Genomic DNA, 27,632 nt, shown 5'->3' on the forward strand with positions numbered 1-27,632 from the left:
GCGTAATCCTTGTGCCAAATTAACATGCAGCTCTATATCAGATCTGCCATTGTTACCCCAAGTGATAAAAGGGAGAAGTTGAAAGAACTTGCTTTCTTTTATTATTGTAACAGTACATTATATTTAGCACTGTTGTTTTCTCACAGTCATGAATTTTTTTTATCCCATTTGTATGTTTTCCTACCTAGAGCCATATTTAATCTGTGAAAACACAGATGATGCTGTTGCCTGTTTCAGAGTGTCATATTTTGTTGAGATTAGTGTTTAAAGATGTTTTGAAGCTACTTCCTGAAAACTGATAGAAAAGAAACCCAGACAAAATTAAATCCTGGCAGTATGTTGATGTTGATCGTCAACTGAAAACAGAAGTTGATCTTTGTACACAAAGAAGATCTCACAGTGAAACTGAGTCTCATGTTTGGGCTGATGGGAGCATGCTCTTGTCAAATATGGGAACTTGGGTAGTTCCCAAGGTGTGTACCTTGTAAAATGGATTAAGTGAATGAAGAGAAGAATTAGTCCAGTTTAATGCAATGGTTTGGGGAGCACGTAGCTCCACCAACACTTGAAGTGCTTGACAGGCAGTCATTGTCTTGCAGTTTTTTTTTCTTCTTTTTTTTAAGCTGAAAAAGTCCTGGGTCTACACCTCTATTGAAATCTGCTGAAAAATTATCTTTATATATATTAAAAAAAAGAAAAAAAGAAAACTCTTTGCACCCAACTGAATCCTTATCACTTTAGCTACGCATTGGTAATGGTTGCAAGTTCCTGTTCTTGTTTATTGTTATTGCCATACAGTAAATGCATAAACAAATATAACCCCCTATAAATAAATATTTTGACTCCAAAGCAATCTGGATAGTTGTCCAGATTTACACCAAAATCTAATCAGTTCATAGAGTTTACTCTTTGCATATGCCCCCTCAAATGATCTGTGCATTATTCATGAAATTCACAAAAACATTGAAAAATACCTCACAATTTTAAAGAAAGTGGGAAGAAAAAGAATCTTATTCCTACAACTGGTAGGCCAAGTATAGGATTAATGTTGTCAGTCTCTAGGCGGGTTTCTGTTGCCCTCTAAATTGTGCAGTTTTAAAGTAGCGAATTGAAAATATGCTTAATGAAAACGTATATTTCGAAAAAAAAAAAAAAAAAAACCTCAAACGCAAAAATGCTTTGTGCTCGCATGAGGTGGCTTTTTTTGGGGCGTTTTAATAAAACAAAACAAAAAAAGCTCATATTTTGCAAAACTGCAGTGGAACTTCTTTCCATTTTACAGGTGACATGATTTACAGAAAGAGTCTCATTACATTCTAATATACACGGTTTGTTATGTGTGGACGCAGGAAGACATGTACAGCTTGTTAAAGATGGGCTAGCTTCAAAATAATTCTTATTTTATCTGTAAAAACATACTAACATCATGCATTTTCCAGCCTTCTTATGAGTTTTTTTTTTTGTTTTAACAATAAATTGCTAAAATAAAAAACAGTAAAGAACGCCTCTGATTGGTCAGAAATTATGACGTAAGCGTGTGGTTGACCAAGCTCCTGTCTTAATGTATCCATATTTAATTCTTTGTGCAACAGAGGGAGAGTGTCCATAAGATGAATGACAAAAGTTTCACAAAGTTTAGGTGCGATCAGCTGTCACAAACAGCCTGTGTTTTGGTGCATTTGGCTGGCTGCTTGTCTAAAAATAGAGTCTGACTCACTCAGTTATAAATGTGGTCACTAATGTAATGGCTACACACAAAACCAAAAAAACTTGCTGAAAAACCCTGCAGTTCCAACGTTACTTGACTACAGTAAGTATAAACGGAGCTGAGCCACAGGAAAAGTCTTAATCTACCTGTTACGCCATTTCAGTGGGATGGGACTCGCATTACAGCCTGATGAAAACTTATACATAAAACACGCCCTGATTGTGGATAACGACGTATGAAAATAGTTCCTTGTCGTGGCTGAAGAAATGTAGAGTTTTTAAAGAAGTCCCTCTGTGTTTTCAGCCTTAACCAGAAAATGCTGGCGTTTTTGTTCCACAACAAGAAAATTAAGTTATTTTAAAAGTCACCGCAATCATTCATGTGATGTCAGTGTTTATCACAGCCATCAGTCGACACTTCCCGTGATGGCGTGCTGGTACACACAACCACACGCTGACGTCACACTACCGGTTTGAATTTCAGCGCCTCTAGTAGCGATTAATTTTTAGCGAATATGTTTGCGCGATTACTGTTAATAGAAAATGCTAATTTTGAAAATATTTTTTTATTTGCAGCTTAGAATGATACTATTATACCAAAAACTTCACAGGAGGTACCTTTTAAAGCTTATATGAGATGACTATATGGCACCACTACTGAATTTGGGGGCGGGGCAAAAAATACAAAATGGTAGTATTTAGCTTGATTTACACTTTTGTCACCATGGCTGTTGGAATTACAGTTCACGCTAGAGGACAAAACTCAGGAGGAACATTCCATTGCTTGCTGTCATTTTGCCGTTTTGTCAACGTGAACATTTTGTTTAACTTTTGCGCAAATGTGTAATGAAGCCCCAGGTAATGTTTGAGTGGGTCTGTAAAATTTATGTCGTTAAAAAAAATTTACTCCATATTCCATTCTGAAATGTTAGTTATGATAGTTATAGGTGAGGACCACTGAATCATGTATGTATTTTGAGACTTGGTAGCATGTTTTAACAAGTACAGTAACAAAGTGTTGTTGACAATTGCAGAGTCTCGCTGTTTGTTAAAATAAACTGATAGATGAATGAATGCTTGCCTTTTATGTCCTAACAGTCTTTATTTTCTTTGGATTACAAGAAAAGTTAAATATGTACATTTCATGAACAAGGCTTCACTGTATGTCCTAATTTAGAGGTGGGTTTTTTTTGCCTTTCCTGCTTTGTTCCCTTTATTCTTTTTATTAAAATTCATTTCTTCCTGTTTCCCACCTGCAGTTCTTTGCATCCATGATCTCTACCTTCACCCTGAACTTTTTCCTGGGTGTCTATAAGCACAGTACAGGAGACCTTTCCAGCAAGCGCCTTATCAATTTTGGAGGCTTTGAGAGTGATGTGAGAAACTTTTTTTTTTTCTTAAACACTCTGAAGTAATTTTCCTGTCTATACTGAATGCTGTTTGTGCGTTGTGGTAATTGTAATGCTGTTGTGTCCTCTTTCAGAGTGTTGCCTACAACCTATATGAGATCCCCTTGTTCATCGCAATGGGTGCTTTGGGTAAAATACCTTTCTTAATGAAAATGTTGTATGCAGATTCCCGGGCAGAAGTTTTATTTATTTATTTTTTTTCTTCACTCCACAGCATATCTGGTAGAGATATGCATTGGATTTTACGCTGGATGCCCTACCTGATGCAATCCTAGCTGTAAATATGTGCAAATAGCTAATTGCATCTCTATTTTAGACAGTTTTCCTGAAGGTCATTCATGTTAAGATGATGTGATTGGGTGTTGGTTTAAATGTTCAGAGCAAATTTCTTTGTAGTTGGTCTTTATGTAAAGTATCTACTACACAAATTTGGAGTAAATGCGGTAATTTGTTGACACTATTAATTTGTTGTTGTTTGACTGCAGATTATAGGTCTACTACTGGGAGTCCAAAGTAGCATTGTGCTTTGTGGAGGATTACTTGTTGGCGTTTTTTGTTTTTGTTTTATCAGTGTTAAGTTGTATTCTGGTTGCCACTTGAGTATGCTCACATTAGTTTACAAATGTGTGTTGTGTGTAGTTTTTATGCCCTTATTCAACATAGTTTGGGGGGGAGGGCATTACATTTTCACTCTGTCCATCCAGGCATCAGTCTGAAAACTTTTTGTTTCCGCAGAATAACTAAAGAATGCCTTGTCTGATTGAGATAATTTCTTCGTGGTATACTGGGGGAGGCTTGAGGAAGGTTTCTTTTGACAGTGGCCATCCATTGTCCAATATGGATGCTACAGACACATCTTTATTTTTGTTTCCATGCAGTAACTAAAAAACACCTCGTGTGATTGAAATCAATTTTTGGTGGTGTATTGGCAGGCTAAAAGAAGGTTCCTTTCAAAAATGGCTGATGTCTGTTATTCAGTATGGCAGCTATAGATGCCATCTTGATTTTAGTTTCTGCACAATAACTAAAGAGCGCCTTGGTGGTGTATTTGACAAGGTTAGTGGAAGGTTCCTTTCGAAAATGGCAGTTGTCCATTATTGTCTATTGTTAAGTATCGCCACTAATGGTGCCATTTTGATTTTCATCTCTGTGCAGTAACTATAGAACACCTTGTCTGATACAAATCATCTGTGGGTGGTGAACTGGGGAGCCCAGAGGAAATCTCATTTTGAAAATGGGGTCAAAACGCCACATGCCATTTGTAAAGTGCCAATTTTTCCCTGTATAAATACCACCATTAAAGCACCTATCTTTAGGAAAATAAATAATTTCCAGGCTTTATGATCACTGCCACTATAAAACCATACACCAAATTAACATACGAGTGGAGACATGTCATGCTTTGTGTTGCTCTTCTTATGGTTGTTAACCTTATTTTTGCTGTGCAGGTGGTTTGCTGGGAGCTCTATTCAATGTTCTTAACTACTGGTTGACTATCTTCAGGATCAGGTGAGGTTTAAAAATGGAACACATTTCTGCCACAAATTTATGAGTCACCAAAAACAACACTTGGGATTATCAAGGCTTTGTGTATTTTCAAACACTGGGTGCAGTGTCAAGAAATTCTGTTGTCTACTTTTTAAACACATTCTGAGAATATGAATACCTTGTGACTGAAGTGTTTGCTAAAAATAGCCTCAAGGTAATATTAGATACAATCACTGGTAGTGTGACTTCATAGATGGCTGTAGTTCCTACTTCCTTGTTTGCATTGAAGTGCTTTTATTTCATTTTTTTTCCAACCATGTTTTTAAACACAAAAATGTTTTGACTAACTCTTAGGTTTGCAGTTTTCATCTTGCTTTCCCGAAATGGAATTTTTATTGATGTGGAAGTGTTGGCCTAACCACAGGGTCATCGGTTCAAATTCACTACTCAGACAGGAAGATCACTAAGGTGCCCTTGAGCAAGTTTCTGGTGTACACCTGAGTGCCGTACATATGTGAGATGGAGAGTAAAAAGTTTTGAGTTTGTAAAGAGTTTTGAGCACCTGAATCAGGTGGTAAAACACTTCAAAATCCCTTTACCACTGACAGCAAATAGGTCTGACTAAGGTCAGGTCTGAGAACATGCTACACAGTACCACATCTGCCACACAATGTTACTGCCTTGTTCTTAATGACAACCATCCAGTCAGGCAACTGGTCTGTCCCTCCCCTCTCAAAAATAGCCATCTGTCTGTCATAGCCAATTAACATGTGGGTATCTCCTTGGTCTTCTTCAGTTTATCATGTCCCCAATCATGCCAAAGTAAAAGCCTGACATGGCCACAATATCATAGATATGTGCCTTCATGATGCAATTTGAATGCCTTATCTGAGTCTCCCTAAGTAACCTTCATTCATCAGTCATTCCAGCAGTACCTAAGCATCCTCCAAAGAGACCCAGTACCAAAGACATTTAGTTGTCAACCCAGGTCACTGGTTAATGTCCAAGTCTCAAAACCATACAGTAAGACAGGAAGCACCAGGACCATTGAAGCTTGGAAATTGGGAATCAACATTGAACCACATGTATCCACCCATAAGGATACGGGCCAAAATTCATGATAACTGGAATGAACTGAACATTAGCCAAAACTTGTCATTCCTTCAGGAAGTGGTTATGAACAGGCTGACATGTGAGATGGCGGTGCAGTACATAAACCCAGGAATTTGAACAAATTGAACAGAACCTTTTAAGTGCGTAGCTCTTCAAGAGCTGGCTCTTTAAAACAAGCAGTCAGATGTAAATTAGAGAATATCAACTTGCTGGTGTCTTGCTTTTATTTATTTATTTTAAATTGTTTAGCTCATTGTTAAGCATTCTTGAATACCTTGCTGATTAAAAACAAAACTGTCAGCTGTCACAGGCATCCTATGATGAATTGATGAATGCTGTGTTTGGTAAATGGTTATATTCCAGTTATTATGTTTGAAGGCATGTTGCCCTGAGGCACAGAGGAATGCATTTGGCAGAGAGGCCTTGGTTTCCATTGTACTGGTTTCCCTGAACTCTGTTCTTTAATCACAAGGGAAAGTCCACACTGAGGCTGTGACACAAGCATGTTGGAAATGTTTCTGTGTCATTGAATGAAAATTTTCACCCAAAACATTTGTTAAACAGGCATTTGTAGAGTTCAAGTATTAATAAGGTCAATCCGGAGCTACAGAATGATAAAATGTCAACTGCAACGAGGTTGTGTGTGTGCATGTCTTTGTTAGGTACGTCCACCGCCCATGTTTGCAAGTGTTGGAGGCCATGTTGGTTGCTGCGGTGACTGCGACAGTGTCCTTCACTATGATCTACTTTTCGAACGACTGTCAGCCCCTGGGACCTGAGAACTCTGAGGACTACCCCCTGCAGGTATATGTACACAAGGGGGAGGTTTTAAGGGTTTTAAACTCCCCCAGGGGGCAATCCCATTTCAGTTTATTGCTCATAAATTTCTTTGCAGGTGAGTGAGACAAGAGTCAACATAAGTTTGTTCACGAGTGTTTTTTCAATCGTTACCTAGCAAAGTCTTTGCTAATGCCAAAAATATACACCTTGACCATAAATAATGAACTGCATCTCTTAGTTTAAGAGACTTGTTTACACTGAGGTCCTTTATTAGATACTATGTAAGAGAAACTGTAAATATAAGGAGATGGATACAGATGTACATCCTCACTGATTTGGCTGTGATCTGTCCTCGTGTTCTTTATATGAATCATATGACAAGTCAACTTCCTTTTTGCACTTTAACAAACGCTGGATAGCGACTGAGCGGGATCTGTGCCTTCTCTCTTGTGTTTCATAGCTGTTCTGTGCAGATGGGGAGTATAACGCCATGGCCACAGCATTCTTCAACACTCCTGAAAGAAGTGTCCGCAATCTGTTCCATAACCCGCCAGGTAGTTTGGCAGCTTTACTAATATTCTTCACCGACACATACAAGCAAGTGCATGTGAGAGTTATTTATTTATTTATTAGCTACGTTGAGTGTGTTACGGTTTTGCAAATCAGTTTTTGTTGGTATCATAACTAAGCCTTGTGAGGTGACATTTCTGGAACTTGGCAGCAGTGAAGGAAGAACAGAGTTCCTGTGATGATCCAAAGGCATATCTACAGGAATTAAAGTTCTCCATCGCTATGACTGATTTCCGTCAATTGTGCTGGCAAAAAGGCAGGGTTTGCGCTGCCGCAAAATCAAGGCTGAACACAAGATATAAAACCATTCAAAATGTTCAAAAATCAATTTTTAGAATAAAAGCTCTGTTTTGTTTTTCTCCTGGCACCGAGTCCCTGTGTCTGTTCCTCTCATTCCTCTATGTCCTGTCTGCAGGAGGAGGAGGAGAAGGGGCTGGGGGCGGTGTGTTTGTGTCACAGTGTCCTCGCTGTGGTTAAACTAAAAACACAGCTGCAGTCCAGAGATGTAGAGCAACAAACGCTAACATTTTTTTCCATTATTATTGTTATTACCCAAAATACACCTAAAATCTCTTTCTGAGGACGGCATGACGTAAATGCACTGATAAAACCTTACTTCTCAATCTGGTCGTGCTTTCCATAAATGCACAAATTCTTGATTGTTCCTTTTGAGAGACTGCAAAACGGAGAGAGGGTGTTGTGCCCTCTACAGCAGCCTTTGATTTTATAGGCCAGTAACAGAACCTTAAAATCTGATCTCACAGGGACAGGAAGCCAGTGAAGGGATCCCAAAATGGGTGTAATGTGATCAAACGTTTTGTCTGGCAGCAGCATTTTGAACCAATTGAAGACCCCTAATGTGACTGTGGTAAACCAGAAAATAGAGCAATACAATAGTCCAATCTAGAAGAGATAAATGCATGTATCAGAGTCTCAGCATCAACCATAGACAGGATGGGATGAATCTCTGCTATATTTCGAAGATGGAAGAAAGCAGTCCTCATAACGTCTCATAATGTGGAGACCAAAGGGCAGCATAGGATCAACAATTACCCTAAGGTTCCTCACTTTGTCTGTATTATGTATAACACATGAACCTAAGCTAAGTGTTAGCTGGTCAAATTGAAGTCCATGCCTCGCTGGACCAAGAGCTATCATTTCAGTCTTATCAGAGTTTAAAAGTAAGAACTTACTAGACATCCAGCTTCCCACTGATGCAAGACAATCTTCTAAGGATTTTTAAGTGAATGAGATTTCCAGCAGTTATCGGCATGTACAATTGAGTATCATCAGCATAGCAATGAAAGGCAATCCCAGAATGCCACAGTATATGCCCAAGGGGTACTACATAAAGGGAGAAGAGCAGGGGACCTAAGACGGATCCCTGTGGAACCCCAAACTTCATGTTACTAAGGTTAGCGGTAGTGTTATTGTTCAAAAAATAGTAAGGAGGACTGGACAGGTATGACGTCAACCACGCAAGGGTCTTCCAGTAATCCCAAAATGGTTCTTCAGCCTATCAAGTAAAATATGATGATCCATGGTATCAAACGCACTAAGATGTGTGTTCCGTTGGAAAAACTCCATGCAAGAAAAGTCGGGTTGACCAGTGTAGTTTGTTCGAACTGGCTTGATGAGCAATTTGGACTTCCAGGGCTTTGAGAAAATTTGTCTTTGGCTTTTCAGGATCCTACAATCCCCTGACCCTGAGCTTGTTCACTCTGACTTATTTCTTCCTGGCATGTTGGACTTACGGCTTGTCTGTGTCTGCTGGAGTCTTCATCCCGTCTTTGTTGATCGGAGCAGCTTGGGGGAGGCTGTTGGGTATTATGTTGGCCGCCATCGCTTCCCATAACTCGGTTAGTGTGTGTGCATATTTCCGTTGCATTTAAATGGATATCATGGTTACATAGTTTGTCTAAATTAATAAAACCAATATAATTAATGATCCCTGATGTTTCACAGAATAGTTATTTTTGTTTGTTGTTGTGTTTTTGTTTTTTTATTGCAGACAAATGAGACAGATTTTTGCTGCCGCTTTTATTTATTTGTTTTGTAATAGCCATTATTTTTGGGACTTTGAACAAAACCTTCAATTTTTGGATTACTTAGGATGCATATTCAGTTTAGTTCAATTTATTTCATAAAGCGCCAAATCACAACAAAGCTGCCTCAAGGCGCTTCACACAAGTAAGGTCTAACCTTACCAACCCCTAGAGCAAGCACATAGGTGACAGTGGTAAGAAAAAACTCCCTCTGATGATTTGAGGAAGAAACCTCAAGCAGACCAGACTCAAATGGGTGACCCTCTGCTTGGGCCATGCTACCGACATAATTGAAAATACAAATATAGAGGAAATTTTGGGAGTCCATGCTGGTTCCCAAGATGGGAGGCTTGCAGCAGAAGACACCCACTCCCACTTCTGAATGGAGCCACACCTCAGAGAGAGAGGAAAAAAAACAATTAGGCAGCAGAAAGATTACAAATACGGGTATAATTTGTCAGCATTAAGCAACAAGAAAAACAGAAGAAATACTAATGTGTTCGCCGGCCACTAGCCCTAAGCTTCACTAAAAGACCCAGACTTTAGATAAAGTTGAGGCCGTGACCCACTCTGTTTACTAATAACATGAATTTAAAAGGGCAGGAAGCACAGTACCACACTATGCCAGTATGCTAGCCATACGAAAGGGAAAATAAGTGCGTCTTAAGTCTGGACTTGAAAGTCTTTACAGAATCTGACTTTTATTGATGCAGGGAGATCATTCCACAGAACAACGTGCACGATAAGAGAAACCTTTGTGACTCGCAGACTTTTTATTCACCCTGGAGACACAAAGCAGTCCTGCACCCTGAGAAAGCAGAGTCTAGCAGCAGCATTTTGAACCAATTGGAGACCCCTAATACTGGACTGCGGTAAACCAGAAAATAGAGCATTGCAGTAGTCCAATTTAGAAGAAATACATACATGAATCAGGGTCTCAGCATTAGCCATAGACAGGATGGGACAAATCTTCACTATATTTCCCAGGTGGAAGAAAGCAGTCCTTGTAATATCTCGAATGTGGAGTTCAAAGGACAACATTGGAACAAAAATTACCCCAAGGTTCCTCACTTTGTCTGTGTGATGTATGCCACATGAGCCTAAGCTAAGGGTTAGCTGGTCAAATTGATGCCTATGTCTCACTGGACCAAGAACCATCATTTCAGTCTTGTCATTGTTTAAAAGTAGGAAATTGCTAGAAATCCAGCTTTTCACTGATGCAAGGCTATCCTCTAAGGATATTATGTGGATGACATTACCAGCAGTTATTGCCATGTATAAGTGAATATCATCAGCATAGCAATGAAAGGTAATCCCAAAAGCTGCAATATGTGCCCAAGGGGTGCTGTATAAATGGAGAAATGCAGGGGGCCTAAGACAGACCCCTGTGGAACCCCAAACTTCATGTCACTAAGGTTAGAGGTAGTGTTATTGTTCAAAACACAGTGAGAACGAGTGGCCAGGTATGACGTCAACCATTCAAGGGCATTCCCAGTAATCCTAAAATGATTAATATGGTGATCCACCATATCAAATGTAGCACTAAGATCTAACAGCACCAGAACCATAGTGGTGTCTGAAAACATTGCCAACAGAAGATCATTTACCACTTTAGAGACAGCTGTCTCTGTGGAATGATATTTTCTAAAAGTAGATTGCAGTGGCTCAAAAAGATTATTCTCAGTAAGGTAGTCCCTGAAATGATGTAAAACCACCTTTTCTAGAATTTTAGTGCAAAGTTGATAGATTTTATATCGGCCTTTTTTTTTTTTTTCAATATACTAGGGTCAAGATTAGATTTCTTAAGTAATGGTTTAATTACTGCAGATTTGAAACATTTAGGAACAGATCCAGAAGTTAATGAGAGATTAATAATTTCCAGCACAGTCGACCCAAGAGTGGGCCGCAGGTCCTTAAACAGTTTTGTTGGATCAAATAAGCAGGTTGTGCTTTTCGTAGACGTTACAAGTTTCGTCAGGAAAAACAAAATATTCATTCTTTTAAATCTTGCTTTATGATTGAGAGAGTTACTGTGCTTTCCAGAGCATTTTTTTTTCCTGTAATTTGGAAGGGGCTGTGACTTGGACTGTGGGGTGACTTTTAGGGACAAAAATCATGCATTCATAATTATTAATAATGATAATGATAAAAATAATAATAGCATCAAGTTATATAGGGTTTTCTCAGGAAATAAAGCACTAAACAAAATAAACCCCAGTAATAAAAGTACACCAATGCACAAAATCCCAAATTAAAGAGATAATAAAAAAAAAATCAAATGGATTCATGTTTATATTGCAGTATCTGTAACGCCACGGGCTAGCAATCATTCATTTGACATTTTTATTTGAATCAAACTGCACTGGACATCCAGTATCTTGTCCAGTGCATTTTTATTTGTCCATCTTGCTTATTTTTGGAATTTAAAGGTCATTAAGTTGCAGTACAGGCTCACTGTAGGACAACTTGCCCCAAGGGACTTATACTTCAGTGTAACATGTTTTCTCCTTTTTGCAATGGATTTTTTTGACAGGTCGTTTCCACTCTGGAAAATACAGTAACTAAAATTCATAATATAAATGGTAATAAAAGTAAATGACTGTTTTGTAGTGTAATTTAGTGGTCTATGTAACACTCTTGTTGTGATTGAGTTTAAGGATGGCTAAGGATTAATGCTCCTTCATTGCTAACATGATCAATATGACATGTATGTGTTGTTAGATCTGGGCTGATCCTGGTAAATATGCGTTGATTGGAGCTGCAGCTCAGTTAGGTAAGTCATAAAATTCACAGTATCAAAATATTTTTTGTCCCTTAAGTTATAAATATTCTGCATTTGTCACAGTACCTGATCAGTAAAGGACCCTGGCTCAGAATTGAAAACACGTGATTGTGTCATCGCTAAAATATTTCCTGTTTACGTACAGTTGTGTCTGGAAGTTTACATTCAGTCATCATGGGCATGAATGTCATAGTAATTTTGGGCTTTTATTGATGCTGGGGTGGAATGATTGAACAGCATACATTATGAATGGTACAATTCCAAATAAGATGAAAATAACTAAAGTAATGGGATAGACACCACTTTAAAAATTACAGGCCTGTTTCATTACTCTCTGTTCTCCAAAATACTAGGATTTTTTTTTTTTTTTATTGAAAGACTGGACAACTACATGGAGAAACAAACTGCTGGCAGTCAATATGGATTTTAGGACAGTTAGATAAACATTTTTGGCACTGATTTGAATTAATCGAAGAAATTACAAATTGTGTAGACAAAAAAGCTTATGCAGTTGGAATATTTATAGAATTAAATCACTTGACACGATATGTTTTATATCTATTAATAAATAATTGAAAAAAAAATCAGTTTGATCATAAAATAATAATAAAAAAGAACGTTGTGTTGAGTATGACAACTCTTGTTCATGCATACTTAGTAGTTCATTTTTATTCAATTTTATAAAAAAAATTTGTTCTGTAAATAGTTCCTTTACTGTTGTGATCAAAAACACTGAATCTCAATTCTGAGGCTGTTCTGTAAATATTCATTCATACACTTAAGAATATTCATGTTCTGAGTTCATGAAACTTGTTGTGTAAGTAGTTCTCTTACTTTTGTGATCAAAATCATTGATTTGAATCTCAAATTTGAAGCTGTTCTGTAAATAGTTTTCAAATAAACAATAAATATAGCAACTTCTGATCAATCCATATCAATTTCAGGCTTAAAATAATGTACAGATTTAAGCCCCTCTCATTTCCTGTTAAACCACACCCACTTCTGGTTTAGGCCCCGCCTTCTCCGAGTACAGATACAGGTAATTTAGATGGTTGAACAGATAGATAATGGTGTACTCGCTCATCCCTAATGTTTACCTCTGTGTTACATCACCGTGCCTTCTAACAACACTCAATAAGCGTTTCGGAACTGAGGACACAAATTGTTGAAGCTTTGTAGGTGGAATTCTTTCCCATTCTTGCTTGATGTACGACTTCAGTTGTTCAACAGTCCGGGGTCTCCGTTGTCGTATTGTGGATGTCATGATGCGCCACACATTTTCAATGGGTGACAAGGTTTGGACTGCAGGCAGGCCAGTCTAGTATCTGCACTCTTTTACTACGAAACCATGCTGTCGTAACGTGCAGAATGTGGCTTGGCATTGTCTTGCTGAAATAAGCAGGGACGTCCCTGAAAAAGATGTTGCTTGGATGGCAGCATGTGTTGCTCCAAAACCTGGATGTACTTTTCAGCATTGATGGTGCCATCACAGATGTGAAAGTTGCCCATGCCTCATTGCACTGGTAACAATCTGGATCATCTTTTTCCTCTTTTGTCTGGAGGACACGACGTCCATGATTTCCAAAAACAAATTGAATTGTGGATTCATCAGACCCAGCTCGGGCCCAGAGAAGGCGGCGGCATTTCTGGATGTTGTTGATGTATGGCTTTCGCTTTGCATGGTAGAGTTTTAACTTGCACTTGTAGATGTGGCGACGAACTGTTAATTGACAATGGTTTTCTGAAGTGTTCCTGAGCCCACACGGTAAGATCCTTTACACAATGATGTCAGTTTTTTATGCAGTGCCGCCTGAGGGATCGAAGGTCATGGGCATTCAATGCTGGTTTTCGGCCTTGCCGCTTACGTGTAAAAAGTTTTCCAGATTCTCTGAATCTTCTGATTATATTATGGACTGTAGATGATGGAATCCCTAAATTCCTTTCAATTGAACATTGAGAAACATCATTCTTAAACTGTTGGACTGTTTTTTTTTGTTTTTTTTTTTCTTTCACGCAGTTGTTCACAAAGTGGTGATCCACGCCCCATCTTTGCTTATGAACGGCTGATCCTTTTGGGGATGCTCCTTTTAGACCCAATCATGACACTCACCTGTTTCTAATTAACCTTTTCACCTGTGGACTGTTCCAAACAGGTGTTCTTTGAGCATTCATCAACTTTCCCAGTCTTTTGCTGCCACTGTCCCAGCTTTTTTTGAAATGTGTTGCAGGCATCCATTTCAAAATGAGCAAATATTTGCGCAGAAACAAAAAAGTCTGTCAGTTTGAACATTATATATCTTGTCTTTGTGGTGTATTCAGTTGAAAAGGATTTGCAAATCATTGTATTCTGTTTTTATTTACATTTCACACAACATGCCAAATTTAATTGGAATTGGGGTTGTACGTATGTATTTATTTATTACAAAAGGTATATAGAAGAGAAGGGGTGTCGATATGGATATTGTATGGGTTGTATATGGTTTGGGAATAGATATGTACTCGTATATTCATTGTGTAGGAAGCGGGATATGTATTGGTTGTATAGAGGGATGGTATTGGTCGAGTATTGAATTATATAGAAATTTTTTATGACTAGATGAAAAAGGGGAAGAATCAAATAAGTGCAAATTTCTTCCTGCTCCTTTTCGAATGTGTAATTTGTAATATTTAAATTAACTTTGCTGTTATTTTTACATCTTTTGTTAAATATCTTATATAAAATTTATTTTTTTTTCTTTTCTACTGGTATTTTTATGTGTTCGAAATAAAGAAAATTCATTATTCATTAAAAGAACAACTGGAAGTTCTTTTTGAATTTGTGTTGGGTCATCTCTAATCCATGCACGGTCAAAATTATACAACCCCTGGCAAAAATTATGGAATCACCGGCCTCGGTGGATGTTCATTCAGTTGTTTAATTTTGTAGAAAAAAAGCAGATCACAGGCATAACACAAAACTAAAGTCATTTCAAATGGCAACTTTCTGGCTTTAAGAAACACTATAAGAAATCAGGAAAAAAATTGTGGCAGTCAGTAACTGTTACATTTTTAGATCAAGCAGAGGGGAAAAAAATATGGAATCACTCAATTCTGAGGAATAAATTATGGAATCATGTAAAACAAAAGAACGCTCCAACACATCACTAGTATTTTGTTGCACCACCTGTGGCTTTTATAACAGCTTGCAGTCTCTGAGGCATGGACTTAATGAGTGACAAACAGTACTCTTCATCAATCTGGCTCCAACTTTCTCTGACTGCAGTTGCCAGATCAGCTTTGCAGGTTGGAGCTTTGTCATGGACCATTTTCTTCAAGTTTCACCAAAGATTTTCAATTGGATTAAGATCCGGACTATTTGCAGGCCATGACATTGACCCTATGTGTCTTTTTGCAAGGAATGTTTTCACAGTTTTTGCTCTATGGCAAGATGCATTATCATCTTGAAAAATGATTTCATCATCCCCAAGCATCCTTTCAATTGATGGGATAAGAAAAGTGTCCAAAATATCAACGTAAACTTGTGCATTTATTGATGATGTAATGACAGCCATCTCCCCAGTGCCTTTACCTGACATGCAGCCCCATATCATCAATGACTGTGGAAATTTACATGTTCTCTTCAGGCAGTCATCTTTATAAATCTCATTGGAACGGCACCAAACAAAAGTTCCAGCATCATCACCTTGCCCAATGCAGATTCGAGATTCATCACTGAATATGACTTTCATCCAGTCATCCACAGTCCATGATTGCTTTTCCATAGCCCATTGTAACCTTGTTTCTTTCTGTTTAGGTGTTAATGATGGCTTTCGTTTAACTTTTCTGTATGTAAATCCCATTTCCTTTAAGCGGTTTCTTACAGTTCGGTCACAGACGTTGACTCCAGTTTCCTCCCATTCGTTCGTCATTTGTTTTGTTGTGCATTTTTGATTTTTGAGACATATTGCTTTAAGTTTTCTGTCTTGATGCTTTGATGTCTTCCTTGGTCTACCAGTATGTTTGCCTTTAACAACCTTCCCATGTTGTTTATATTTGGTCCAGAGTTTAGACACAGCTGAGTGTGAACAACCAACATCTTTTGCAACATTGCGTGATGATTTACCCTCTTATAAGAGTTTGATAATCCTCTCCTTTGTTTCAATTGACATCTCTCGTGTTGGAGCCATGATTCATGTCAGTCCACTTGGTGCAACAGCTCTCCAAGTTGTGATCACTCCTTTTTAGATGCAGACTAACGAGCACATCTGATTTGATGCAGGGATGAAAATTTACAGGGTGATTCCATAATTTTTTCCTCAGAATTGAGTGATTCCATATTTTTTTCCTCTGCTTGGTCTAAAAAAGTAACCGTTACTGACTGCCACAATTTTGTTTTCTTGATTTCTTACAGTGTTTCTTAAAGCCAGAAAGTTGCCATTTAAAATGACTTTAGTTTTGTGTCATGTCTGTGATCTGCTTTTTTTCTACAAAATTAAACAACTGAATGAACATCCTCCGAGGCCGGTGATTCCATAGTTTTTGCCAGGGGTTGTACATACAGGCTCAAATATATAAATACACACAGTGCTTAATTTGTAAAGTGGGAGGTCCCGGAGCGCAGAGGATGGGTGGCTCCGGTGCAGGAAAAAAAGAAGGGCGGGGGTGGGGGACGCGTTTTGGCACCAAACCGCACAGCGTGACGCGAGTGAAGCGATTTTGAGCGTTTTGTGCATTTGTGGCGCGATATTGCGTCACGTCATGTCGCATTGCCCTCCTCCCCAAGTTGAAAAATATGAACTTTTCGACGTGGAGATGTCTGGAGTTTGACTGAGGATGTGAACATGTCCTGTCTCTGGTAGCAGCCTGTGAGCAGGACTTATGTCTCTTTTGTCCTTTATTTCACAATCATGACAGAGTTTTTGGAGCGAGCAGCAGCCCCCACAGCAGCGGGGAGCGGAGTTTCTTTTTCTTTTTTTCTTTTCTTTTTTTTTTTTTTTTACGTGCGCGCGCGAGGGAATCATCCATGGAGATTATTTTACTTATTAACTACACAGATGTCTAATAAAGCAAATGGTGACTAGTTTCTAAAGACAATTATGACAGTTTTTTTGGGAAAGAGCGAGGAGCAGCCTCACAGCAAGCAGCGGAGTTTCTTTCTTTCTTTCTTTTTTTTCCCTTTACGTGCGCGCACGAGCAAATCGTCTGTGTGGAGAATATTTTATTAATTAACTACACAGATGTATGATAAAACAAATGGTGACTGGTTTCTAAACACAATTATGACAGAGTTTTTTGGGGGAAGAGCGAGCTGCAGCAAGCAGCAGAGTTTTTTTTTTTTTTTTTTTTTATTTAATGGTTTACATGTGCGTGCGTGAACGGGACAGTTGGTCCTCAAACTGGGTCCTGCAGAGGCGGAAGGACCGCTGAAAGCGACCGTCATCCAGACGCAGCTCCTGCAGCAAATAATGATACTCTCTGTATTCGGAGCTTTTCACAACAACGCGCGCCGTGTGATCAAGGTCCGTCATGATGACTTGACACCGAGCGGAATGGAAGCTCCTCCTATTTGATGATGCACCAGGGCGAATTTTCGCAGCGAAAGTCCACCCAAGCAGAGCGACACACCAGGCGAAGGAGGCGCGTCCGTCGCCACGCGACCCCCGCAAATTTGTAGCGTCTGATCGCGCCCGGTGTGAACGCGGCTTTATAGATGTTTTAAGGCTATAAAACCCCTCACTACACACTTTTCTCAAACAGGCATTAACATTTTCTCACTTTTCTCTCTTGTGTAAACACTTTCTTTTTTCTTCTGTGCGAGAAGATTCTAAACACACACGCAGAACACAATGCGCGGCTGTCCCTTCACTCACTGCCTTCGGGCGTACGGATGCGGGACCCGCAAAGAATCCAAGTCCTCTCTCGTTGGCCACGGAGCTCTGCAGCTACGGTCAACATCCTGATCAAAACAGCGAGCGTAGCCTCTGGACCTGTTGCCAGATTTGGCTAAGTTCCGCACAGCAGACAGGAGGGCAGTGGTATGATTAGCAGTGAGAGCAATCATGGTGATTTTTTTTATTTTTTTTATTTTTTTATTTTATATTTAATTAGTCAAGAGAGGTGGCGGATCATGGATCCAGTATAAATAGCTGGCGGAGCCAACGTCAGAGGTTCCGGAGCGTGCTCCGGCTTGCTCCCCCTCAAATTAAGCCCTGAATACGCACATTCACTTAAATCTTTTAATAAGTGATGCTGAAGGTTCTACAATGTCTTTTGACATGCCAAGACCAATTAACTCCTTGTTAGTGATCATGATGGAGCAACAACTGGTAGTTTCTTTTTCCCAGCATAAAAAGGATGTGTTTGACAGTTCTTAATGGATTGACCAATATTCAGAACAATGGGAAGGTCCGAGGAACTCGGTGAAGACCTAAGGAGAATTGATTTACACAAATTGGGAAGGTGTCTTAGAGCCATTTCTGAACAACGGCAGATTCCAAGAACACCAGTTCAAACAATTGTACATAAGTACAAGTTAGTCGAATGTGTCACCACTTTCCCATGGTTTGGAAGAAGTCCCAAACTGTCACCCTCAGATGAGAGTAAATTGGTTAGGATGTTCAGAAACAACCCAGGACCCACCAGGGCTCTCAGGTGCATCATGAAGTTGAAACTGTTGGAGCACAGTGAAGCGAGTTTTACACTACTGTGGCCTGAGAGTGTGCCAGCAAACAAACAAGCCCCTACTCCAAAATCAACACCTTCAAGAGAGACTGAAATGTGTAGCTGCCCGCATGGACAAGCCTCAATTAGATGTTCAGACATGACAGTGATCCCAAGCACACATCAGAACTGGTTGTGGATTGGATAAAGTAGGCTAACATTAAGCTTGTGGAATTGGATTTCCAAAGCCCCAACCTCAACCCTATTCAAAATTTGGGCGCTAACTTTAAAAACCAGTTCAGTGTCAGGAAAGCAACAAATTTAAATGAATTCTGCAAAGAAGAGTGGTCAAATATACAGCCAGAACTATGCCAGAAGCTTGTAGACAGCTGCCAAAAATATCTGGTTGAGGTGCAACTTGCTAAGGGACATCTAACCAAATATTAGTGGGGGGATTAGAGAAGATCCAAAAATAAATTCAAACTTGTGTACCCAATTCTTGTTTTTTTTTTTTCCTTTTAAGTCATATGCTGTCCAATCATTCCACCCTGACAAAAGAACAGTTCAAAGACATCATTAAAAGCCCAAAATTACCATGACATTCATGCCTGTGATGAGTGTCTGTAAATGTCTGACCACAGTTGTGTTTTATTGTTTTAAACATTCAGTGCTGAAATGATGTTGTGTAAATACTACAGATGACCAAGCAAACTCTCACAGTGTACTCATGCACTTTTTCTGTGTAGGCGGTATCGTGAGGATGACACTGAGTTTGACAGTCATCCTGGTGGAGGCCACAGGAAATGTGACCTATGGCCTTCCCATCATGCTTGTCCTCATGACAGCCAAGATCGTAGGTGACTACTTCATAGAGGTGAGTAAATGCACACAGTTATCAAGGGGAATATTTAATATTGAAATTATTTTCAAATGTTCTAAAACTCATTCATTTCAGAATGTACTGCACCTGAGTGCATATGGATGCATGTGTCCACCCGTGCAATATGACGTACATAATTATCTTTTTATCGGTCAGAGGACCTTTGACCTCGAGTGACGGTGGTCTTTTCTGTGGTGTTTGAAGTAATCAGTGTTGTGAATTTGAATTGAAGTCTACAGGAATGTTCAGTACAGTGTTGCTACGTATGTAACTGTCATGATGTTGATTTATTTATTCATTTCTTAAGCTGGGTGGGTGGGTGGGGGGGGGGGGTTTGCAGTAGCAGCTGAGTTCAATTAAAGGTTTTTAAAACTTAAAGGTGATAGAGAGAGGTTGAATGGGGCATTAATCCTTGTTCTGTGATGTGATATGTAGCCCCAAAAAAATTGGTTGGGTCTGTAATGGCTCAGAACCTTCCTAAAAGGCTCTCTGAAACAGCTATGTTACTATGCTGGGTTTAGAATGCCTCGTTTGCTTTTAATGGCGTCGTTTCGGAGCTTATTTGGCAACCTCATTATGAAATGCACGTAGGTGTTGGCGCTGATTGGTTGCCGTTGTTTGATTGGCTGCCCTTGCTCTCACTGAAAATGCCGCTAAGAGGATTAGGAAAGTCTCCAGTTCAACTCAGAACAGAATGAAAATGATCGCTGATTCGCTCATTTCGCTGTCAATCAAAAAGGGATTCAGCCTCAGACAGATCATCCAATCATCATGCAGAAGCTGGGCGTCCGGGCCAGCCGAGGCCAGCCCACTGCCCCATATACCCTCAGACACACAGAGCCTCCGATGGGCGGGACAAAGCCCAGCATTTATCCAATGACTCGTCTCGTTTTGCTGCACTTGTGTCGCTATTGAAGTCTGTGGACGACGGTTTAAAGCACTGTGAAGCTGCAGGTTTGAGTGAGAGGAAATCCGCGTCATTAACAGTGATAAGAAGCTGATTCTGAACAAAAGTTGAGCGCGTTGTAGCGAAAATGAGACGACAGTAATCTTCACTAACTTATTTAACAGATCACGTTTCAACATTGCTGTTGAGTGATAAATCTTGTTCCTTGCCCACCAACATGAAGTCAGCCAGAGGCTGACTGTGACATAAAGTCCAGTCACAAAATAATAATGATAATAAAAAAAAACGATCCGAAATAAATTAAAAAACAAATTTAAAACAAAAGAAATGTGATACTTACAGGCTGTACTGATTGCTGGTGTTGATTTTGTCGCAAAGTCGGAACTGACCCTCTACTGAGTATTAAATGCCGACTGAAGCCGGCTCGAAATTGTGCAAGGTTTGTGAAACAGTCCTCCGTGAAATGCGCAGAGCAAAGAAATAGTCGGCGGTTGTATGTCCTGGGGATGCGGTTAAAAATGAATAAAAGCCATTGATCGCGTACATTGCTTTCCGTGGGAAGAATATGTAAAGATCGTAGTCTGCTATGACAGCCTGGGAAGGCACACCTGTAGCTCGCCATTGCTCCCCTTCCAGTGGTAGGAATGGGTGGGCACAACCTTATGAATAATTAATTTCGAAGGGGTGTGTGTGAAAGGGGGTGGGTGTGGGTGTGTGTGTGTGGGGGGGGGGGCTATTGGTGAAACAGTGACGTAACTTTTCTCTCAAAAATGGATTGGCCTGTTTTCTAGGGGCAATTCAAAAAAGGAGAAATACTTGAAATAGAGGTTCTGAAACTTGCTGGCACTTCGTGTGTATTCCCCACAGCGGGGAGACTCTGAACTAACACCAAAAACATGAAAAAGATGATTTTGATTCTCTATCCCCTTTAAGACTTTTCTGTTCTTGGCTGTCTGTAATCTGTTTTGTTTGTCAGTTTTCAAACAAATTTACACATTTTAAATATGTTTATAAGATAATTTTCATTCTTCTGCACAACTCACCACAATATATTAAAAGAGAACTGGTGTCTATGTACATGTATGTGTTCTTGCATGTTTCTAACTTTGATCACGTACAGAGCTGCCGTTTGCCGTTTGGCATGCTTATGTATTTTGGGTCAAGGATGAACGCCGCCAAAAGGGAACATTGATAGGACTAATATCTTTGGAGAAGCTATGGATATTAGCTAACAACGCTGAGAAATGCACATTGATGAATATATTCTGGACTCACACCCCATTCCAGCAGGGGGCGGTAAATCGCCTTTATGATAAAAGTGTGTGTGTGTTTTTATTTAGCGAGTGCACAATGTAATTGTAACTACATTACAAGTACACGGATGACACAAGACAGTGAAAACACTTATTTCCATTGTGGTCTATTTAAAAATCAAATGGCAAAATAGAAGTAAAATAATAGTGTGCATATGATGACAAGAACCTAAACAATTTCTAAATGCATTAAGACAATAAGTGAACATTAAAGAATTGTGTAATTAAGAGGAAATAAAAGGGTTGAGTTTTTCTTCTAAAAGCTGTTGAGGTCTAAGATTCTTAAAAACATTCTGGACTCACACGCCATTCAAACTCATTATACAAGCTTTGCTTAATTTATTGTCACCCTTGAAAAATATCAGCTACTTATTTTATAAACACTACCCAATCTAGACCCCGTGGATCCCCATGGGCAACACGCTAGTACAACCCCTGGCAATAATTATGGAATCACCAGCCTCTGAGGATGTCTGTTTTATTTTGTTCTGTTATTTTGTGTATTTCATTGGGCCTGGTTTGTTTATTCTCTTGCTGGGTTTTTCTGCTTGGGGTTGTCTGTCTCTGTTACTTTTGTCTCTGTCTCTCTCTGGCCACACCCTGGTTCTGGTGCTTTCCTTGCACACCTGTTTCTGATTTGCTGATTGCCACCTGGGATGATATAAGCTCACTGAGGTTGTTTGTCTCTCGCCAGTTTGCTGTGCCCTGTGCCTTCATTCCAGCTCTGTATCTGTGTTCCATAGTCCTGCCTGCCTCCTTGTGTGTACCTGACCTCCTGCCTGTTGCTTTGACTACACCTGTTTGCCTGATAATTTTTGTACTGTTTTTTTCTGGACTGCTTACTCGTGTACCGATCTCCGCTAACCACAATCATAAAGTCTTCTGAAAACCAGAGCTGTCTGCTTGAGCCGTGCATTTGTGTCCTGCCATTCCTGACCATCCACCTTGATAATACTTAGTGGTTTAAAATAAGTCTCCACTCAAAAAGCTGCAAAACCATTTGAAAGTGAATCAAAATTATGTACAGTAATTGCAAGATAGAACACCAACATAACTCGTCAAGAAAATGTTTTTTTGTTTGTTTTTTTCTTTTGTTTTGTTTTTTAGATCTACTTGTCAAACTACAACCCCTGGCAAAAATTATGGAATCACTGGCCTCGGAGGATGTTCATTCAGTTGTTTAATTTTGTAGAAAGAAAAGCAGATCACAGACATGACACAAAACTAAAGTCATTTCAAATGGCAACTTTCTGGCTTTAAGAAACACTATAAGAAATCAAGAAAAAAAATTGCGGCAGTCAGTAACGATTACTTTTTTAGACCAAGCAGAGGGAAAAAAAATATGGACTCACTCAATTCTGAGGAATAAATTATGGAATCACCCTGTAAATTTTCATCCCCAAAACTAACACCTGCATCAAATCAGATCTGCTCATTAGTCTGCATCTAAAAATGAGTGATCACACCTTGGAGAGCTGTTGCACCAAGTGGACTGACATGAATCATGGTTCCAACACGAGAGATGTCAATTAAAACAAAGGAGAGGATTATCAAACTCTTAAGAGGGTAAATCATCACGCAATGTTGCAAAAGATGTTGGTTGTTCACAGTCAGCTGTGTCTAAACTCTGGACCAAATACAAATAACATGGGAAGGTTGTTAAAGGCAAACATACTGGTAGACCAAGGAAGACATCAAAGCGTCAAGACAGAAAACTTAAAGCAATATGTCTCAAAAATCGAAAATGCACAACAAAACAAATGAGGAACAAATGGGAGGAAACTGGAGTCAACGTCTGTGACCGAACTGTAAGAAACCGCCTAAAGGAAATGGGATTTACATACAGAAAAGCTAAACGAAAGTCATCATTAACACCTAAACAGAAAAAAACAAGGTTACAATGGGCTAAGGAAAAGCAATCGTGGACTGTGGATGACTGGATGAAAGTCATATTCAGTGATGAATCTCGAATCTGCATTGGGCAAGGTGATGATGCTGGAACTTTTGTTTGGTGCCGTTCCAATGAGATTTATAAAGATGACTGCCTGAAGAGAACATGTAAATTTTCACAGTCATTGATGATATGGGGCTGCATGTCAGGTAAAGGCACTGGGGAGATGGCTGTCTTTACATCATCAATAAATGCACAAGATTACGTTGATATTTTGGATACTTTTCTTATCCCATCAATTGAAAGGATGTTTGGGGATGATGAAATCATTTTTCAAGATGATAATGCATCTTGCCATAGAGCAAAAACTGTGAAAACATTCCTTGCAAAAAGACACATAGGGTCAATGTCATGAATAGTCCGGATCTTAATCCAATTGAAAATCTTTGGTGGAAGTTGAAGAAAATGGTCCATGACAAAGCTGCAACCTGCAAAGCTGATCTGGCAACAGTAGTCAGAGAAAGTTGGAGCCAGATTGATGAGTACTGTTTGTCACTCATTAAGTCCATGCCTCAGAGACTGCAAGCTCTTATAAAAGCCAGAGGTGGTGCAGTGTGTTGGAGCGTTCTTTTGTTTTTCATGATTCCATAATTTTTTCCTCATAATTAAGTGATTCCGTATTTTTTTTCCCTCTGCTTGGTCTAAAAAAGTAACCGTTACTGATGGCCACAATTTTTTTTTTTTTTCCTGATTTCTTATAGTGTTTCTTAAAGCCAGAAAGTTGCCATTTGAAATGACTTTAGTTTTGTGTCATGTCTGTGATCTGCTTTTTTTCTACCAAATTAAACAACTGAATGAACATCCTCCGAGGCCGGTGATTCCATAATTTTTGCCAGGGGTTGTAATTATGTAACTGTGCAGCCCTAGATGATGGGTTTATTTTGTATCATATGCAGTATTCCTTTCCAGTCCCCCCCTCCCCCTTCCCCCTGGTGGATGTAGATTTTCATGTGCACAGAACACAAGTTGACTTGTGTAAATACTAACTGTGTCTGTGTCTTATCCAGGGTCTGTACGATATCCACATTAAGCTGCAGAGCGTTCCCTTTCTACACTGGGAGGCTCCTGCCACCTCCCACTGGCTGACTGCGAGGTGAGGTCCTCTTGATTTGCAGATGGCTGAGAGTCTTTCTGATTGGTTAACTGTGAAATAATTATGATTCAAGGACCTGAGAGAGGTATTTAAATTATATGATCAGGAATATCACCTTAGTGAATGGTTTATGAAATTACTTTAGTTTGGATTATTCATAAAGTTTTAGGACAGTTTTCGTGATAATTGGGGAATTATCGAGAAGAAGCCACAAAATTTTATGCACAGGACAGGCATCATTAATTTATTCTAACTTGAATTTAGCATGTTAAACTTAGCACAGATTGTGCTTTAATTTGTCAGTGAGTGTTTGGACACTCATTGTGTGTTTGCCAGGTGTGTTTGCTGCTCTGGGTTTGAAATGCATTTCTTCTGTTACCGTATTTTCCGGAGTACAAGTCGTAGTCTGACTCTGAAGTCAAATTGATTTACCTTGAGATGGGAATCTCTTGAGTTTTTAGTTCCAGAACAGCTGATTTGAGAGAGGAAAAAAAAAACAAGTCAGATTAGGGTGACTGAGTTAAGCACGTGCACCACCACTTTAAATAGGCACTGTTAATGGAAAAAAATCCCTGCTCAACTTGATGTGTATATTTGATTTATTTATTAAATATTTAATCGCAAGCATATTACAGGTAAACAAAAAAAGGTAGAATGAACTTACATTGTATTTTATTTAGGTGCAGTCCTGACAAAAAAAAGTGCATGCAAGCAGCTGAAAATGAAACAAAATATAGTTCAAACTGGTCAGACTAAGGTTTAAAAGACTCATGGCTGTGCCTTATTTTAATCTTTTGACATATAACATTATTACCCAAGACCAAAAATATGGTCATCGGGTATTGCGAAGGCCGTCCGTCTGTGCTCAGCATACTGTCAGTTTTCAAATTCACAGGGAATGTTCTTCGGACACAGACTTTGTATAAGTTCAAAGATGGCTAACCTATTTGAAGAGGTCAAAAGGTCACATTCTGTTTCCTATTTCTATGCTCACGCGGTCGAGGTTATTTTACCATTGTTATATTTTATAATTCTGTGGTAATTTTAGTGAGTAGCCAACCCAAGCCTTCTCACATATTCCCCTCATTTTATTATTGAAATTAACATTTGACTTCTGTTTAGCCGACAGACAGACGCACACACACACACACTTATAATGCTTTTATATTGTAAATTACCTGACTTTCAAGTACTCTATGAATACCTGTTATTGCTGTTATCAGATATGCATTGTTCTCTTCCTGCTGTCCTTTCTTCTATCCAGAGAGGTGATGAGTTCTCCAGTCACCTGTCTGAATAGGATAGAGAAGGTGGGAGCTGTGGTAGACATCCTGAGCAACACTTCAACCAATCACAATGGCTTCCCTGTCGTCGTGCGTGTTGGTAGCAGTGATGAGGTATTTTTGGCTCTGTTTGTATGAAGCTTTTCTTAACTTTATGAGCCTCAGTATATATAATTTTAAAGAAGTTTTGTGTGTGTGTGTGGTGGGTTAATGAATAATTGGCTTGTTCCCCGTTTGTTAAAATGTGCATGCAGAAATTGCTGTACCATATTCTAAAACAGTATTAGGTTTAGCTTTAGTCATTGCACAAATTCAAGTGCAAGCTGCCCTTGACCAGAAAATGAACAATACATCAGAAAATAAAACCACATTTATTATATAGATACTTAATTACAGTTACTGGTGTGTGTGTGTGTGTGTGTGAGAGATGTTTTAATATAAAGTGCAGAATAAAATTCAAAATTAGTGTTACGTGTGCCTCTGTAACGGCTTTTTATGATTTCTGTGTGTTATCAGGGCTTTGGCTTTTGGTCCCATCTGTCAGCACCTGCTACTTTAACTCATTTTGTCAAAATTCAGAGATTTTCTTGTGTTAATCTCATCTCATCCTTTTTTTTTGTTCTGTTCAGCCTGAGAAGCTCTGTGGCCTTATCCTTCGCTCTCAGCTTATTGTTCTTCTCAAACACAAGGTAATAGTGTGTGTGAGATGCAAAGATGTGAGTGCTGTCCATGCTCATATAAGAGACAGACATTTTTTTACTGACATTATAGTGGGTCTAAATGGAAAATGTCTGAAAACAGAAGATCAACATAATATCCATTATTGTAAGCCACAAATGTTCTCAAATGATGCATTTGTTAAAAACCCAGATGTTCAATTAATAGTGATGCAAAATGATGAAAACAAGCAAATTGTATCATTTTAGGAAAAGGAGCTGGTAATATGTTATTTTTGATGATCTGTTGAGCGCACTGCAGTAAGCTCGAGCCTTCTAGCTTTGTACACAGCTGAGCTTATGTGGCTTTACTTTTCAGGCCAATGTCATAAGGTCATGAAGTACAAATTTTATGTTCTAGCTGCTAATAGGGTATGTGTGCAATGCCTCGGTGTAAGATTTAGTTGGCATTTATAATTACTTAGCATCTGGCAGTACAGTTGCGAGGCAATTCCCCGTCTGACTCTGCTTATTAGGTGAATTGTTGCTAGGCAGCCAGTGCGATGATCATCTTTAATTAAAGCCATTAACAGCATCAAGGACAAAACTTGAGTCGCATTAAAACCATTTTTAAATGTTTCTCATTCATATTTGATCTTTAGTGATCAAACCTTTTATCTTAATACCAGGAGCTAATGTTTGCCAAGTATTTGGACGTTGTGGACAGGAAGGACACATAGATGGAAGTGGGACGGTTTGTGTGTGTGTGTGGGGGGGGTCACTGTTGCTAAGCAACATCCAGTCATGTGGACACACCCACATACATCTGATGACTTTTATATACAAGATTGACTCGTGTCTCTTACAAATGACCTCTGGTTAGTATGTATTTGATTAGGTTAAACTTTAAAAGCTTAAATACTGTGGATTCAAGCTTTGAGATCAAAGGTCAAGTTCTGATGTTACAATAAATGTAATCTTTACGTAATGGCTGCACCCACAGTATTTGTGAGACA

The 27,632-nt window shown here is 39.1% G+C and overlaps 1 protein-coding gene across 2 annotated transcripts in view; it reads left to right on the forward strand.

Annotated features, from left to right (window-relative positions):
* clcn7 (chloride channel 7) overlaps window positions 1–27,632 on the forward strand; it is a 58,642-nt gene that overhangs the window by 23,698 nt on the left and 7,312 nt on the right. For both annotated transcript variants that reach the window (XM_034190270.1, XM_034190269.1), the window contains 11 exons: window positions 2,967–3,083; window positions 3,191–3,245; window positions 4,565–4,625; window positions 6,380–6,521; window positions 6,958–7,051; window positions 8,754–8,926; window positions 11,834–11,885; window positions 19,280–19,407; window positions 24,592–24,677; window positions 25,942–26,074; window positions 26,590–26,649. In XM_034190270.1, coding sequence (XP_034046161.1) covers window positions 2,967–3,083; window positions 3,191–3,245; window positions 4,565–4,625; window positions 6,380–6,521; window positions 6,958–7,051; window positions 8,754–8,926; window positions 11,834–11,885; window positions 19,280–19,407; window positions 24,592–24,677; window positions 25,942–26,074; window positions 26,590–26,649 — 1,101 coding nt within the window. The remainder of the gene's footprint in view (window positions 1–2,966; window positions 3,084–3,190; window positions 3,246–4,564; window positions 4,626–6,379; window positions 6,522–6,957; window positions 7,052–8,753; window positions 8,927–11,833; window positions 11,886–19,279; window positions 19,408–24,591; window positions 24,678–25,941; window positions 26,075–26,589; window positions 26,650–27,632) is intronic.

This window comes from Thalassophryne amazonica, chromosome 16 (assembly GCF_902500255.1).
Source record: "Thalassophryne amazonica chromosome 16, fThaAma1.1, whole genome shotgun sequence".
In the NCBI taxonomy this organism is placed as follows: Eukaryota; Metazoa; Chordata; class Actinopteri; order Batrachoidiformes; family Batrachoididae; genus Thalassophryne; species Thalassophryne amazonica.